The sequence below is a fragment of the Lagenorhynchus albirostris genome, chromosome 17 (assembly GCF_949774975.1).
Source record: "Lagenorhynchus albirostris chromosome 17, mLagAlb1.1, whole genome shotgun sequence".
In the NCBI taxonomy this organism is placed as follows: Eukaryota; Metazoa; Chordata; class Mammalia; order Artiodactyla; family Delphinidae; genus Lagenorhynchus; species Lagenorhynchus albirostris.
In genome coordinates this window covers 2,660,640-2,678,519 of record NC_083111.1, presented here as the reverse complement: position 1 = coordinate 2,678,519, position 17,880 = coordinate 2,660,640, and the positions used below count along the sequence as shown (strand labels likewise).

General features: G+C 43.8%; 1 protein-coding gene across 1 annotated transcript; it reads left to right on the top strand.

Moving 5' to 3' along the window:
- The first annotated feature begins 3,839 nt into the window (after positions 1–3,839).
- On the top strand, positions 3,840–17,373 carry ALKAL1 (ALK and LTK ligand 1). The gene is made up of 6 exons (XM_060128485.1): positions 3,840–4,019; positions 5,055–5,070; positions 12,090–12,143; positions 13,596–13,676; positions 15,165–15,240; positions 17,072–17,373. Exons 1-5 carry the CDS (start codon positions 3,840–3,842, stop codon positions 15,227–15,229), a joined length of 396 nt encoding a protein of 131 aa, XP_059984468.1. The 3' UTR covers positions 15,230–15,240; positions 17,072–17,373.
- Positions 17,374–17,880: the final 507 nt, after the last annotated feature.

The window sequence follows — 17,880 nt, the reverse complement described above, 5'->3', positions numbered from 1 at the left end:
AAAACGCGATGACCCAAAACCTATGGGATGCAGCAAAAGCAGTTCTAAGAGGGAAGCTTATAGCAATACAATTCTACCTCAAGAAATAAGAAACATCTCAAATAAACAACTTAACCTTACACCTAAAGCAATTAGAGAAAGTAGAACAAAAAAAAACTCCAAAGTTAGCAGAAGGAAAGAAGTCATAAAGATCAGATCAGAAATAAATGAAAAAGAAATGAAGGAAACAGTAGCAAAGATCAATAAAACTAAAAGCTGGTTCTTTGAGAAGATAAACAAAAGTGATAAACCGTTAGCCAGACGCATCAAGAAAAAAAGGGAGAAGACTCAAATCAATAGAATTAGAAATGAAAAAGGAGACATAACAACTGACACTGCAGAAATACAAATGATCATGAGAGATTACTACAAACAACTACATGCCAATAAAATGGACAACCTGGAAGAAATGGACAAATTCTTAGAAAAGCACAACCTCCCGAGACTGAACCAGGAAGAAACAGAAAATATGAACAGACCAATCACAAGCACTGATATTGAAACTGTGATTAAAAATCTTCCAACAAACAAAAGCCCAGGACCAGATGGCTTCACAGGCAGATTCTATCAAACATTTAGAGAAGAGCTAACACCCATCCTTCTCAAACTCTTCCAAAATATAGCAGAGTGAGGAACACTGCCAAACTCATTCTACGAGGCCGCCATCACCCTGATACCAAAACCAGACAAAGATACCACAAAAAAAGAAAACTACAGGCCAACATCACTGATGAACATAGATGCAAAAATTCTCAAAAAATACTAGCAAACAGAATCCAACAGCACATTAAAAGGATCATACACCATGATCAAGTGGGGTTTATCCCAGGAATGCAAGGATTCTTCAGTATATGCAAATCAATCAATGTGATAAACCATATTAACAAACTGAAGGAGAAAAACCATATGATCATCTCGGTAGATGCAGAAAAAGCTTTTGACAAAATTCAACACCCATTATGATAAAAACTCTCCAGAAAGTAGGCACAGAGGGAACTTACCTCAACATAATAAAGGCCATATATGACAAACCCACAGCCAACATTGTATTCAATGGTGAAAAACTGAAACCATTTCCACTAAGGTCAGGAACAAGACACGGTTGTCCATTCTCACCGCTATTACTCAACATAGATTTGGAAATTTTAGCCACAGCAATCAGAGAAGAAAAAGAAATAAAAGGGATACAAATCAGAAAAGAAGTAAAGCTGTCACTGTTTGCAGATGACATGATACTATACATAGATGCTACCAGAAAACTACTAGAGCTAATCAATGAATTTGGTAAAGTTGCAGGATACAAAATTAATGCACAGAAATCTCTTGCATTCCTATACACTAATGATGAAAAATCTGAAAGAGAAATTAAGGAGACACTCCCATTTACCATTGCAACATAAAGATTAAAATACCTAGGAATAATCCTACCTAAGGAGACAAAAGACCTGTATGCAGAAAACTATAAGGCACTGATGAAATAATTAAAGATGATACAAACAGATGGAGAGACATACCATGTTCTTGGTTGGAAGAATAAACATTGTGAAAATGACTATACTACCCAAAACAGTCTACAGATTCAATGCAATGCCTACCAAACTACCAATGGCATTTTTCACAGAACTAGAACAAAAAAATTTCACAATTTGTATGGAAACACAAAAGACCCTGAATAGCCAAAGCAATCTTGAGAAAGAAAAATGGAGCTGGAGGAATCAGGCTCCCTGACTTCAGACTATACTACAAAGCTACAGTAATCAAGACAGTATGGTACTGGCACAAAAACAGAAATATAGATCAATGGAACAGGGTAGAAAGCCCAGAGATGAACCCACGCACATATGGTCACCTTATCTTTGATAAAGGAGGCAAGAATATACAGTGGAGAAAAGACAGCCTCTTCAATAAGTGGTGCTGGGAAAACTGGACAGCTACATGTAAAAGAATGAAATTAGAACACTCCCTAACACCATACACCAAAATAAACTCAAAATGGATTAAAGACCTAAATGTAAGGCCAGACACTATAAAACTCTTGGAGGAAAACATAGGCAGAACACTCTATGACATAAATCACAGCAAGATCCCTTTTGACCCACCTCCTAGAGAAATGGAAATAAAAACAAACATGAACAAATGGGACCTAATGAAACTTCAAAGCTTTTTCACAGCAAAGGAAACCATAAACAAGACGAAAAGACAACCCTCAGAATGGGAGAAAATATTTGCCCACGAATCAATGGACAAAGGATTAATCTCCAAAATATATAAACATCTCATGCAGCTCAACATTAAAAAAACAAACAACCCAATCCATAAATGGGCAGAAGACCTAAATAGACATTTCTCCGAAGAAGACATACAGAAAGAAAGAAAGAAAGGAAGGAAGGAAGGAAGGAAGGAAGGAAGGAAGGAAGGAAGGAAGGAAGAAAAAGAAAAAAGCTCTGCACAGCAAAGGAAACCATCCAAAAAACTGAAAGGCAAGCCACTAAATGGGAGAAAATATTTGCAAACTATCTGTTAAGGGGTTAATATCCAAAATATATTAAAAACACACACAATTCAAGACCAAAAAACCCTCTAAACAACCTGATTAAAAAATGGGCAGGGGAACTGAATAGACATTTTCCCGAAGGAGGCACACAAATGGCCAACAGATACATGAAAAGATGCTCAATGTCACTAACCATCTGGGAAATGCAAATCAAAACCGCAGTGAGATATCATCTCACACTTGTATGGCTGTGATCAAAAAGACAAAAAATAGTTAAGCATTGGTGAGCATGCAGAGAAAGGGGAATCCTTGTGCACTGTCAGTTCCCAGTTGGTTCAAAATTAGTGCAGCCACCATGGAAAACAGAACTACCATATGATCCCGCAGCCTCGCTTCTGGGTTTATAGCCAAAGGAACTGAAACCGTATTTCAAAGAGATTTGTGCACTCCCATATTCATGACAGCATTACTTACAATAGCCAAGGTACGGAACCTCCTAAGTGTCGGTCAACAACAGATGAATGGATAAAGAAGACGTCACATACACACACACTGGAACACTACTCAGCCATGAGAAAGAAGGAAATCCTGCCGTTTACGACAACTTGGATGAACCCGGAGGGCATTATGCTAAGTGGAATAAGACAGACAGGACAAATACCGCATGATATCACTTACATATGGAATTTTTTAAAAGTCAAATTGATAGAAACAGAGTAGAAAAGTGGTCGACTGGGCTGGGGAAACAGAGAGAGGCTAGTAAAAGGACAGACTTTCAGCCATAAGATGATATGGTCTGAGGGTGTTTTTCCCTGACGGATAGTTGATGGGGAGTCCCTGCCCCACGGTCGTTTCTATATCCTTCTTCCGCCAGCTCCGAGCTGGGGGCGGGGCGAGGGGCTGGGGGCGGGGCTCGAGCTCAGGGGACCCGCACCTTCCCTCCCAGCTGCTTCGTCTCCGCCGCGGCGCGCCGCCACCGCGCCGCTCCCTTCGGTCCCGACCACGAAGTTGGTTGTCTCGATCCCCGTGGGCTGGACGGGGCGGCGGACAGAGCCGGCCTTGCGCGGGGAGCCCGGACACCCGCAGAGCCGAGGCGGGGCCGTCGGGGAGGCCGCGCGGACCTGTGAGCATCTGCGCGCTGGGCCTCGCCCAGGTCCCCGGGGCAGCCGCGCGTCCCCGCCCGTGTCCTCGTCCTGCGTCCCTCCCCGAGGCGCGCAGGTGTCGCCCGCCGTCCGTCTTCGCGGCGCGGACCCTCCACCTCCGCCCGAGACCCGCCTGATCTCCCTCCGGCCGCTCCCGCGCGCCCATGCGACCGGCGAGGCTAAGCGCCCGGCTGCCCGCGCTGCTGCTGCTGGCGCTGGTCCTGTCGCCGCGCGGGACCCAGGGGAGGCCCGGGGGCCGCAGGGGCGCGCGCGTCGCGGGCGAGGAGCCGAAGCCCTGGCTGTCCCTCCCCGCGGCCTCCCGGAGCGCAGGTAAGCAGCCCCGCGCCCGCGGCCCCGTGCGCCGAGCCCAGGGCGGGAGGACTCGTGCGGCCCGGAGAGGCGCGCGCTCGGGGCGGCCTGGCTCGCGCACCGCGGGAACAGGCCGGCAGCGCTCGCCGCCGACGGCGGGCGCTCGGGGAAAGAGGCAATGAGCTGGTGAGACGTACCGCGGCCGAGACGTTAAGTATCCAGAAACCCATCTTGCGGAGGAACCGGCTCCATGCGCCTCTTCCCCGTGAGAGAGGCCGGGCCTCGGAAGCGGGGGCCCGGAGCCCGAGGACATGCGCTTCAGTCCCAGCGGCCGAGGCGGGGCGGACAGGTTAGCACCTGGCGGCGCCTCTTTCCGGTCCAGCCCGGGTTTGGGGATTGGGCCAGGGCCCTGGCGTCGCGCGCCGGGACGCCCCTTTGCGCCCCCCTGGAGCTGGCGCAGGGCCTGGGTAGCTGAGCAGGCTCCACCGCCGCCGCGGCTCCCGGATCAGCTCTGCGCGCCCAGGTTCCTGGCGCTTCGCTGCCCAACGAGTGGTGGGGATGAGAAAAGGGATTAAAAGTAGCCGACACGAGGAGTCCTGAGACACCCCAAGGCGGCGAGGACGGCGGCCGAACGAGGAGTAAACGTGAGAAGCCCGGGGCGAAGCGGCCCGACGGGGCGGCGGGGCTGCGGCTCGCTTAGGGCAGGAAGGCCGGGGCGGGGCAGGAGGAGGGAGCCGCTCAGACGCGCCTCTGCTGGGAGCCCGCGCGCCTGCGGAGCGAGGACGCGCTGGCCGCCCAGCCCGGCAGCGGTAGGCGCCCCTCCCCGGGGGCCGCCACCGCCCCCCCCCGCCCCGGCACCCGCTGGCTGAGAGGTCGCAGCCCACAGCAGCCTTGCTGTCATCTCCTCTCTCTTCTGCCTCTTACTTCACTTTGAACAAAGCAGAGAGGGGTTTCTTAGGACCGTTTCTCTTTCATGATAGTTATGATATAAATATATACACATTCACTGCACCAATTTTCATCCAGTACTTGCTGCGTGCCAGTCACCATGAAGAGGCCGAGGCCACCAGGGGAGCAGGCAGTCAGGTGTCTACGCTCTGACGGCACGCTCTAGGCGGGGAGGCGGGGAGGCTGGCGCACAGGTAGACCCAAAGAGGAGGCCAGTGACGGGCCGAAGGGGAGGCAGGGGATGGAGAAGGTCCAGGAAGCTGAGACAGGAGGACCCAGGACCTCGTCCAGGGCTGGGCAGGGCTTTCCAGCGTGGTGGGGACACACAGGGCTTTCCCGGAGGGGAGCTGGGCAGGGCTTTCCAGCGACGTGGGGACACACAGGGCTTTCCCGGAGGGGAGCTGGGCAGGGCGGTGACCACCGCAGTGATGCAGTGACGGCACCACACCCTTCGCATCCTTGGACTTGCAACTTCTTGGCCCCAACGTTTATCTCAGAATGGAATGTCACTTTGGAAAGTAAAAGAGTGGATGAAAGTCTCCAACTACTGGAACATTTGTGGTAACGTTAATTCAGACCTGTGTCATTGAAGTTTAACAGATCTTTTCTCTGTAAAAGGCTGAAGCCTTACCGAAGTGAGTTTCTAGGGAGAAAGAATATTTTATTAAAAGTTACAATGTAAGTGGCAACAATCCGAAGTTTTAAAAAACAACACAGGGGCTTCCCTGGTGGCGCAGTGGTTGAGAGTCCGCCTGCCGATGCAGGGGACACGGGTTCATGCCCCGGTCCGGGAGGATCCCACATGCTGCGGAGCGGCTGGGCCCGTGAGCCATGGCTGCTGAGCCTGCGCGTCCGGAGCCTGCGCTCCGCAACGGGAGAGGCCACAACAGTGAGAGGCCCGCGTACTGCAAAAAACAAAAAAACAAAAAAACCAACACAGCCCGGCAGAGCGTGATCTGTGCACCACATCGGTTGCTTTCTCCAGCTGTTTGTGATGTAGTCTTTGGATGACGTGAGGAGGAAGGGTGACTCTTTACATCCGTACTGAGTCTGTGAAAGTGAAGGGGACACTCGGACATGGGTCAGGGGCCAACAAGGACGTGAGCTGGCCCTATCCAGGTGGTCCTCACAGGCACACTCGGGTGTGGCGGGGTTCACAGCTCATTCAGGAGGAAACATCTCCCAGGCTCTGGAGGCTAAGGACTGTCATCCCTGCCAGGTACCTCGGGAATTCTGACCCCGTGATTCTGCGACATAGTAAACACCATCACCCGGGCCTTTGCATGCGCTCTGGGCTCTGAAACCCTTGCTGCACCTGCGGCTGCGGTGCCTCCCTTTTCTGTAGGTCAACGGCTTCCCTAAACACTCCCGTGAGGCTCGAGGTGCAGGGATCGGTCCACGTAGGGGAAGCAGTAAGTGGGGAAGCCTCGGGTGAGAGGGTGACCAGCGAGGATGCCGCTGGAATTGGAGGGGGGCACTGGGAAGGAGGAGATGCGAGAGGCAGGTACCCATCACCCTCAGGATTCACCATCCCCGGCCCCCCTTCCTCCCCGCCCCATGCGTTGTTCACGCATCACCCATCCATCAGTTCATCTAGCCACTCACAGCACACACCTGACGTGCTCTGATGGACGTGGGAATACGAAGTTAACCAACATTATTGACTCGTGCTGAAGGAGCTCAGGTTAATGACCAAACCCCACTCCCCAGGTCTCTGCAATCTGATCCTTCCTTTTTATCGTCCTGCCCATCGCCCTGGTTCAAGCCTCAGGACAATGTCACACTGTCTCCCTAACTCGGGTGGCGCCCCCTGCTGGGCTGCCTCATTGGGCTAAGCATGGAAAGTGTGTGTTTTCATAACCTGTATCCCTTCTCCCCTCTGTTGTCTGACCATCACACCCGCAGAATGGAGCAAAGAATCGTTCCCAGAACTCTGCAAAAGAAAGGGAGCGCTGCGGTACTCGTCACTGAGATGAAAACAGAGTCAGATGTCTGAGAAGTGGCCACGGTGGGGCTAGAGAGGGGGGTTGGAGGAATTTGGGACAGAGAAGGAATTGGTGTGAAATTCGGGAGATGGAAGTATAAGGGGGACTTTTAGAAAGTTTTGATGGAAAAGCTTTGCCTTTTCAAGAGATGTCACTGAACATTTACATTCTTCTGCAGGCTTCATGGAATCAGATCTGTGTTGCTGGGTTGTTTTGGGTTTGTTTGTTTTTAATGTAAAACCTTGCTGTCATGAGGCTTAAGGCAGGAATGTGAAGACCATTTTGGAGAGGTTCTTACAAACAATTACAAATGAATATTCTTTTTTTGAGATTAATACATCATTTTAATTGTATTTTTAAATTTTTTAAATTTTTTTTGCGGTATGCGGGCCTCTCACTGTCGTGGCCTCTCCCGTTGCGGAGCACAGGCTCCAGACGCGCAGGCTCAGCGGCCAGGGCTCACGGGCCAAGCCGCTCCGCGGCATGTGGGATCTTCCCGGACCGGGGCACAAACCCGTGTCCCCTGCATCGGCAGGCGGACTCTCAGCCACTGCGCCACCAGGGAAGCCCTTAATTGTAATTTAAAATATAAAATACATATTACTTAGGTTGATCTTATCCTAAGTGCTGAAAAGTAGGTGCTTTAAGTGTCTTTTAAAAAAAATTTTTTAAATTTTATATTGGACTATAGTTGATTTAAAATGTTGTGTTAATTTCAGTACAAATGAATATTCTTAGTAGTGCCAGGCTGTTTCCTCCCCAGTCACAGATCTGCAGTGGCTTCTCTGGATTTTCCAAGAAAGCCCTAACTTCTCTTGAAGGCAGGACATTTAAGTCCCCTGTGACCTGCCCCATCTTCCCTTCTGTGGTTCTCCCAGGGTGCGGATCGCATGGGCGGGGCCTGGCCCTTGCAGATGCCGTAGCCGCTGTCTGTGCTTTTCTGCCAGCTCCTGGAACGCGCTTCTGTCATCTCTGCCTGTCACAATTCACCTCTCCTTCCAGGCCCTCTTCCTTCATGATGTCTTTGTAGCTATTTCCGTGTGGAAAAAAAAAACAATCTAAATCCTAAATTCTTTGTAATATTATCAGTGAAATATTACAGATACTGTACATTCCAAAAATATATTTTGGCAAGTATTGTGGTACAATTTTAAATAATTTGAACACTAGGTATATTAAAAATCAGGGTGCCCATACGTACCACACATATGTTTCTTTGCTCCGTCAGCTGCATGGGCCTGGAAACAACCATACCCCAGTAGCAACAAGCACACCTGGTACCCAGACTTGGGTTTCCTTTTTTTTGCCCTCGACGCAGCTTGTGGGATCTTAGTTCCCTGACCAGGGATTGACCCCAGACCCTGGGCAGGAAAAGTACCGAGTCCTAACTACTGGACCGCCAGGGAAGTCCCAGACTTCGGTTTCTAATACCATCCTCTATAAGAGGAACCAGGGCTCCTTGGAGAAACGACTGGTACTAACACCGAGACAGGAAATTATTCAGGAGGAGCCTGGAGCATCCTGTAGTGCCCGAAAGTGAAGAAGTGATAAAAATTCAAAACGCCACCAACAAAACCCCCCATGATGACATAATTTTACTGGAAAGAATTCTGTCTCTTGTCTTCTAATAATCACAGACTGCAAATACATTAGTAATAATATTATAACATTGATTATGAAGTAATTCACTGTTGAATGTTCAAGAAGTTTTGTATCTTGTTTGGAACATTTAGTTTACTGCTTTCAAACTTGAATGTGCAAATAAATCTCCTAGGAGTTCTTGTGAAAGTGACTCTGTAGGTCTGGGCCTGAAATTCTATATTTCTTACAAGCTCCCAGAAGACCCATGGAACAGAGTTATTAATAAACATGAATTTTTTCAAACACTTATATTTTCCCTCAGTGATTCTCTCAGCACTGATGGAATAAATCTAGTTCTTATTTTTGAAAGGAGAATTGTTTTTATATATTTAGAAAGAGAATAATCATGCCAGCTCCTTAACTAAAGGAAATGATAACTCAGGGAACTATATAACAAACATTTCAATTCAAGTACATGAAAAATGCTAGATTAAAACATAAAGTAATGCCCTTCAGTACTTCCAGAGGTACTAAGGATCCACTAACATGGCTTTGTAAAGAATCGATCATGGCAGAGTAAATTATCTCTATGGTAAGACATTAAGTTATATGCAAGTAAAAGCAAACACTAAACATTTTCTGTTATTTTCTAGTTGTTCTGTATTATGATTTTTTTATTATTTCACATGATCTCTGCTCATTTTTAACAAGAAGTAGGTACAAGAGATAAGCTTGCCAACATTATATACATAATATGCAAGTCTGTTCCTTTAAAAATATATTATTGTAAACTTAAAATTGTTGAGGGTGGCAGATGGTAACTGTTTTGGTTAAATGAAAACTAGAAATTTTCATAAATTGGATGAATGAGATGATAGGTTATTCAAGTTGTTCCAGGATAATCATTACCTAGGGATCCTTTTATTTATTTATTTTAACTATTTATTTATTTATGGCTGTGTTGGGTCTTCGTTGCCGTGCGCGGGCTTCTCATTGCGGTGGCTTCTCTTGTTGCGGAGCATGGGCTCTAGACACGCGGGCTTCAGTAGCTGCAGCACGCAGGCTCTAGAGCACAGGCTCAGTAGCTGTGGCGCACGGACTTAGTTGCTCCGCGGCATGTGGGATCTTCCCGGACCAGGGCTCGAACCCGTGTCCCCTGCATTAGCAGGCGGATTCTTAACCACTGCACCGCAAGGGAAGTCCTGGGATCCTTTTATTTTTAATCCATCTGTACATGTAATCTCCCATACCATTGTCCTTAGATACCAGAGGGGTGAAACCTACATTCTATTCTTGTGCCATCCAGCATGGTAGCCACTGGGTACCTATGAGTACTGAACACTTGCAGTGCGGCTGGTCCAAACTGAGGTGTGCTGTGAGTATAAAGTACACCTTGGGTTTTGAAAACTTAGTATAAAAAATGTAGACTATCTTACTAGTAATTTTAAAATATTGATTACATATTGAAAGGATAATATTTTGGATATAATGGGTTAATAAATAAAGTATTAATTTTAATTTAATTAAAATTAATTTTAATTTTTCAACTTTTTTTTACTTTTTAAAATGTGGCTACTAAAAATTTTTAAATTACATATGTGGCTCCCATTTCTATAATGGAAGCTGATTGTTAAGACTGTTTTCCATCAGAGCTCAATCATCTAATTTTGTTGTTGGGGGTAGTTTTCTCATATTCAGTCCTTCATTTAATATTTTGTTGATTGAAAGTTATCACCAGGGCATCTAATCCCTAAATACAGATTCATTTTCAGTTAACTAGTTGCTTATTGAAAAATGAAAACAGATTTACGTTGAAAAAAGTTAAAGTTGGACTTCCCTGGTGGTTCAGTGGTTAAAAATCCTCCTGCCAATGCAGGGGACACGGGTTGGAGCCCTGGTCCGGGAAGATCCCACATGCTGCAGAGCAACAAAGCCCATGCGCTACTACTGAGCCTGCGTTCTAGAGCCTGTGAGCCGCAACTACTGAGCCCGTGAGCCACAACTACTGAGCCCACATGCCACAACTACTGAGCCTGCACTGTAGAGTCCATGCTCTGCAACAAGAGAAGCCACTGCACTGAGAAGCCCGTGCACCACAACGAAGAGTAGCCCCTGCTTGCCACAGCTAGAGAAAGCCCGTGTGCAGCAACGAAGACCCAATGCAGCCAAAAATAATAAAATTTTTAATAACATTTTTAAAAAATTTTTAATAACATTTTTAAAAAATGTTAATGAAAAGAGTATGCACTGAAAAATCTCTCTTCCCTCCCACCCCCAGAATCCTTGTCGCTGTTGCCTCTATGCCGACAATCACCATTTTAGCTGAATGCAAATAGGATGCAGGCACTGGCAACCTTTCTCTATTTCAAACATTTTCAAAATATTTGAGGCTCGGTGAGCCATACAATCTCTGCAACAATGTCTTGCCCCTGCATCGTAGCACGAAAGCAGGCGTAGGCCACATGTAAGTAATGAGCATGGCTGTGGTCCAATAAAACTTTATTTACAGTAACAGGCGTGGGGCAGGAGGAGTCCTGAGGGCAGTTTGCTAACCCCTCCACAGGCCAGCGCTGTTCCACACACGCACGATAACTTCTCTGTAAACCTTTTATCTCATCTCTGCATCTATTCTCGCCCCTCCGTACCAGGCATGATGATCTTTAAAAATGAAGCTTGATGGTATCGCTCCCTTGCCTAAAAATCCTTACCTTCTCCTCACGCTTAGACGAAGTTTATAAAGGATGGTGAGTAGCCTCACCTCACCTCTCCCCGTCACCCTGGCCAGGGCTGGACATACAGACTTGGAATCAGCTGCGTGAACAACCACAAGCTCATGTGTTTAGTGCTTGTCATTATAGTCTACTTGTAAGGATATTAAAACTTTTTTATTGAGGCAAAATTGACGTACAACATTACCTTGGTTTCAGGCGTACAACATAATGATTCGATGTTTGTATACATTGTAAAATGATCACCACGAGAAGTCCGGTTACCATCCGTCACCGTACAGTTGACTTTCAGGGTTTACTCTTGGCAACCTTCTAACGTGCTCTACAGTACTACTGACTATATCCTCATGCTGTCCATCGCACCCCCACGACTTATTTATTTTATAACCAGAGGTCGGTACCTCTTGACCTCCTTCGTCACCTATTCTGTTTCCTCCCCAATGCTCCTCCCCTCTGGCAACTACTGTTCTGTTCTCTGTTTCTGTGAACCTAGTTTTGTTTGCTCATTTGTTTTGTTTTTTAGATTCCAGGTGGAAGTGGAATCATATAGTATTTGTCTTTCCTGTCTGGTTTATTTCACTTAACGTAATTCCCTCTGGGTCCATCCATGTTGTCACAAATGGCAGGGTATCATTCTTTCTTATGGCTGAGTGCTATTCTGTTGTATACATATATACCACATTCATTCATCCATCAGTGAACAGTGAACAAGCACTTAGGTTGCTTCCGTATCCTGGCTGTTGTAAATAATGCTGCAGTGAACACGGGGGTGCAGATATCCTTCTGAGTTAGTGTTTATAAGGAGATTTTTTAATGATGGGAATGCATTCAAGAAATTCTAAAGGTTTTTTTTTCTTTTCAGAAATATTCCCAAGAGATTTGAACTTAAAAGACAAATTCATAAAGCATTTCACAGGTAGGCGTGAACTTTATCAGTGATTTAATTAAATGAAAAGATTGTAGCATATTACTCCATGAGGCATTGAGGACATGAAAATAAATGTCTGTTAGAGGCTCACAGTCCTGTCAGGGAGGTAGGCAAATGCTACTCGCTTGTTTTAATGGTGATGGGAACCAGATCTGGGTGAATGATAGAAGTGTAAACAGAATTTTAGGGAGACACAGGAAGTGGACAGTTTTGCCAAGAACTACCAGAAAAGGCTGTCGTGGACACAATATATAAGCTGGGCTCTAAGGATGAATAGGGTTTTCCCGGATGAGAGAGGCATCCTGGTCAGAAGCAATCCTTTGGACACATGGTGTGGTTTGGGGCAGGACCGGGCGGCCAGTTTAGGCAAGGGTGTGTGTGGCCACTGGACAGAGTGTGGCTGGAAGGCGGGTGGAGTTGTACTGTGATGAGTCCTCCGTGGTGTGCTAGGTATTTAGCTGTGCTCCCGGTCGGCGACACAGAGGAAGTGTTTCTCACAGGGCAGAGCAGATTCCCTTCATGTGTCACATGGTGAGCACCGGTGGCTTTCTCTCCCACGACACTCCTTGGTTCTTCGGATCAACTTGGGGAATCATTGCAATCATCCTGTGCCCCATGTTCTAGCAAATCACTTAATTCGAAGTGTGCACCCTGACCTTTACTCTGTGCCTAGTCATTCCCCCGCCTTTCCCTGTTTTACATCTCAGGCCAATAAGCTGGCAAAGATGTGGGTTCCCCCTTGACCAAAGCCCAGGGCCACCTTGTTAATTAACTTTGGAACGAGGTCGTGAAGACCCTCCTGAGGCACGGAGAAGTGTAAGAAATTTCCTGATGTTTCTAGAACCCTGGTAGTGGCACCGTGGGCTCCCCTACTTCTACCACTTCCATAAAAAGCAGACTCCAGATGTAGGGATGAATTTTGGTGAGGACTGTCTTGGGTTTGTGGGGAAAATAAGGGAAGTCTCAAGACCCTGTCCACCTTCCAGTGGTCCTTGACACAAATCACTCTAAGTAGAAAATGGAATAAATGTCTCTGCATATAAACATTCACTCCTATTAAATAAAATGAAGAACAGAAAGTGGAAACCGTGGATATTTATTTTTTATTCTTTCACGTCCGCTTGCTTTGCTCTCTGCAGATTTTTTGTTTTTCTGTCTAGAGCTTTTCTCTCTTACTTATTCTGAGGAGTTCTCCTGAAATGGACTTATGTTCCATTATGTGAGATGTTGAGAATGTGGAGTGAATTTCAATTGTTTTTCACAGATTACACCTCACTGCCTGACTCAGAGTCTGGGGGAGGAGACGTGCCCCCAGGCAAGGTCTTTTAAGGGCATGGAAAGATGTAAACCAGTTATATTATCTCTATCCATAAAGTGCTGGCAGATTTGATTGGAAAACACACCTATGTGTATCGTAAGCATTCTTTTCCTGTCCAATAGGGCCGGTCACGTTTTCAGCCGAGTGTAGCAAACATTTCCACAGGCTCTACCACAACACCAGGGATTGCTCAATGCCAGCTTGTAAGTAACTTGGGTCATTTTTGTCCTTTTTAAAAAATCTTTATCCAACAGTGAATGCACGTGATTTTAAACTTCAGCTGTCTGTGAGTGGGAAATAATAGACTAAACATTGTATGACGTGCTGTTTACAACATTGACGGTGCTTAAATTTAAGGTGTGTGCGTTCTGTTGACACCGTGAGCAATGAAACCGCATTCTAATTGGGACTATTTCAGACAGATCTGAAAACAGCCAGATTTCCTTAAGGACCACAATGTCTGTCAGGATTTATCATTTGATAAATTATAAACCTTTTATCATTTATCAAATTCCTTGGCATAAATAAGGCACTCTCTTATATAAATGGAAAAAAAAAAAAGATGACCATGAAGTGTAAGTCAAAATTTCCCCCTAAGTTTTTTTTTTTTAAAACAAATTTTATTTATTTTATTTATTTATTTTTGGCTGTGTTGGGTCTTCGTTGCTGTGCGCAAGTTTTTTCTCTAGTTGCGGTGAGCGGGGGCCACTCTTCATTGCGGTGCGCAAGCTTCTCATTGTGGTGGCTTCTCTTGTTGCGGAGCATGCGCTCTAGGCACGTGGGCTTCAGTAATTGTGGCTCGTGGGCTCAGCAGTTGTGGTTCGAGGGCTCTAGAGCGCAGGATCAGCAGTTGTGGCGCACGGGCTTAGTTGTTCCACAGCATGTGGGATCTTCCCGGACCAGGGCTCAAACCCATGTCCCCTGCACTGGCAGGCGGACCCTCAACCACTGAGCCACCAGGGAAGCCCTCCCCCTAAGTTTTTACGAGTAGTTTCATATCGCATCATTTCTATGCTGAGTGATAGACTTTTCTGAATAACGGTAGCGTGCGTTTTAAAGGTTGTCTAAAGAATTCTTTGGGATTCTTAAGTTACTGAACTAAATAGCAATTCCAAACATTATATTTAAATGCTCCCCTTTAAACTGCCCAAATCATCATTAAGTGTGGTAACTCAGTTGGCTAATTTTAAATTCCTTTCTAAATCTAAACTTTCTTTTTAAAGAAAATGGACTTTAAACGTTTTGCATTTTTTTAAACTAAATTGGTCATCTTGAGGGATATTTAATTTTACTTGGGATGTTCAGTCAGAGTTGTTATGATTTTTTCAAAAACTGCTTGTGTTTGATGACTAGAGAAAATGAATCTTGTTGGCATCTAGGCAGAATGATTAAGTGGTAGCACAGCATATGGTGGAGAAACTCTGGGCTTTGGAATGAAACTGCTTACTAGCTATGAGACTCTTAACATTTTGAGGCTGTTTTCTCATCTCTAAAGGGAAGATGACAGTAACATCTTAGCTGCTTATATCATCAGGAGAATCAATGAGAAAATCCGGGTTAAGTACTTGCTATATTAGATGTTTATTAAATTATGGCTATCATTATTAAGAATTAGCGACAATAACTTAACATGGTTTTCCCCACATTTGTAGTAACCATATACACAATTTACTTTTAAATGTTTCTCCTAGATTACAAAAGATGTGCTAGATTGCTCAAAAGATTAGCAGTGAGTCCTCTGTGCTCACAGGCATAGAAGACCTACGTGTGAGTATGTATTTATTAATTTTTCTTATTCTGTTTAACAGCCTGACTCTCTTAAGAAATTTTGAACAATTTAAAAAGCCCAGGAAGCTGATTTTAGCACCACCAAATAACTTTAACCTGTGGATTTTCCACTTAGTGTTAAAGCTTGGTCTAAATGGTTTATTGAATTAATAAAAAAATGTCCTCAACAGTGATTGAATTAATAGAAACAGCTTTTGGGCAGCCTTACGAGTCCTCAGTGATTTTTTAAAATATTTCAACATTTGATGTTATGTCATTATTGTGCAGAAACCGTATGCATATACACATTAGATGGACCAAACTATTTAAAGGTCTACCTTTTTTTTAACTGGTCAAAGTATAATAAAAGTAGATATAATAAAAGTAGGGCCCTAAAATTTTGATTTATGCTCTATAGGTTATAATAAGAGAGGAAGTATTAGAAGAATAGAAGAAAAAGCAAACAATCAAACGTATAGTGAACATGTAAGCATTTTGCCAGAGTGAAATTAAGTTAGAATTTTCGTTCTGGCTAAATGACCTTTGGAACCCTAGGGCAATAAAGTATTTGTATGACCTAGATAAATCAAAAGGAAATTCTCACATTTATTTACAAAAGTAGAGTCTATACAAAAGACTGAAAGGTGTTCATTTCTTTGCAAATATCTTTCTAATCAGTAGTTCTTTCTGGTGTAGTACAGAGTCAACATTTGGGGGGTGGGAGCGGGGAAGGGGGGTGTCCTCAGTGTTCCAGTACCCCCAGACAAGTCCCTTTTAAAGTTCCTCAGCTTTCTAGGGTGGACATCAAAGTCTGGAGAACCTGTAGTCTGGAAGTATCTGTGAATATCTCGATCTGGCCAACGTAACTTAATTTATCCCAATAACTGCATGGGGATGTGATAGGCTCTGATAGGTTTGCTGTGACAATTACTGAGACAATTCTGGCCTATTGTTGATGTTGCTTTTCTTATTCTTATTGAAAAAGCAATTACAAATTAATAATAATAATTGGCACTCAATTCTGCATATTTAAATTTGCTGAACTAAAAATTTCCCCTTTTTTTAGATTAAGAAAATCAGTTAGATCATTTCAGTGTTCAGTGGCAAGATATTCAAATCAGTTACTCTCATCCCATCTCAAACCTTTTGAATAATGCAAAACAAGAATAAATGAAGAAAACTCATGAGGCTCTTGAAGTGACCTAAGTCAAGCCATGTTTGAAAAGAAAATCAGTCACTCAAGCCACGTTTATCTTGTTCTTTGTTTTGATATATTTTATCCGAATGAGTAAATGTACATAAAGTCCCAAAAGCAACCTCATAACTGGAAAACTTCTCAAAAAAACAAGTACTGTATTATAATTTAAAATATTTTATGCAAACTTACATTCTCCTGGGACAAGATTCATAGAGGACAGACCTGATAAACAGGCCCCTTTAAAACTGCAGAGTTTGGAGATTTAGTGAGTTTTTTTCTGGAGGAGTCATCTCTGATAGTATCTGTTTCCACGTACTTAACAAGGAATTCGAGTATTACAGATGAATAAATTTTAGGAATATTTTTGAGTTATTTAGGTGATGTCAAGTTCACTTTTTGGCTTCTGCAGTTATCTTAAAACTTTAACGGTAGAAGTCATCATTTAAACTTTCTAAAAGTACCGATCAATCCCCTCCACATACACGTTAATCTACATTCTCAGAATTTGACTGTAAATTAAAAGTGCACAGATTCTTTAAACAAAATAAAATATAACTCTATTAAAACTATGCATATGTTTAAATATGTTAAAAACCAGGTCATAAATGACATTTTTCTTCTTCCCTCCCACAGGTATTTCTTAAGAACGTAAATCTAATTCGAAGGAAAAATAGTACCTGGAATCGTACTAACTGTAAAAAAGAGATAAACTTCTAATTTTATGGTGTATTAAGATGAGTAACATAAGAGACTTCTCAGAAATAACTGGTGAGCTGTGTCCTAGCATAGGATGCGATCTTCCTTGGTTTATTTTGGTGTATATAGTAATTTGAAATTTTTTAATACAAAGTTTAATTCACATATTGCAAATAGAATATTAAAATTTATGCTATTCTACTTTATTTTTGCTATATATATTATTTTCTTGTAGGTTAACATTCCATAGATGTATGAATTATATATTTAATTATGTAAATTAAGTCTGAGCATGCCAAAGAGAAATGATATTTTCGATATGATTTTTTGTAACATGTTTGTTGAATAATCATGTACAAGGTCCCCTTTTATAATTCTAATTTAATAATATTTAATACATTTATTCAGAATTTGTTACTTTTATTTGCATTCATCTGAAACGTGAATTTTGTTCAAACTGAAATATGAAAAATCTGTGTTTTTTTGAATTAAAGACATTTGTAGCAGAGCTCATACTATTGAAATAAGATTACCATATATGTATACATGTGTAAATATTCATTTTCTGAACTGATAGCTGAGATCCTGAGACCATTTATGTCTTTTTGAACTTGGAGCATATGGTATTGCTGCCTTAAATACGAAGAAGTCCAAATGAACTTGGTGAGGAGAAGAATGTGTGGGCACCTGGGAGCTCTGTTTAGAAAATAACAACACGCCTGACGCATTTAATCAGTTTCATTTAA

What these genes read in the sequence shown, in the direction of transcription:
- ALKAL1 (XM_060128485.1), top strand. Translation starts at nt 3,840, where the DNA reads ATGCGACCGGCGAGGCTAAGCGCCCGGCTGCCCGCGCTGCTGCTGCTG. An exon ending in ATTCATAAAGCATTTCACAG is followed by an intron (nt 12,144 to 13,595) that starts GTAGGCGTGAAC and finishes CCTGTCCAATAG; the next exon opens with GGCCGGTCACGTTTTCAGCC. An exon ending in GGATTGCTCAATGCCAGCTT is followed by an intron (nt 13,677 to 15,164) that starts GTAAGTAACTTG and finishes TGTTTCTCCTAG; the next exon opens with ATTACAAAAGATGTGCTAGA.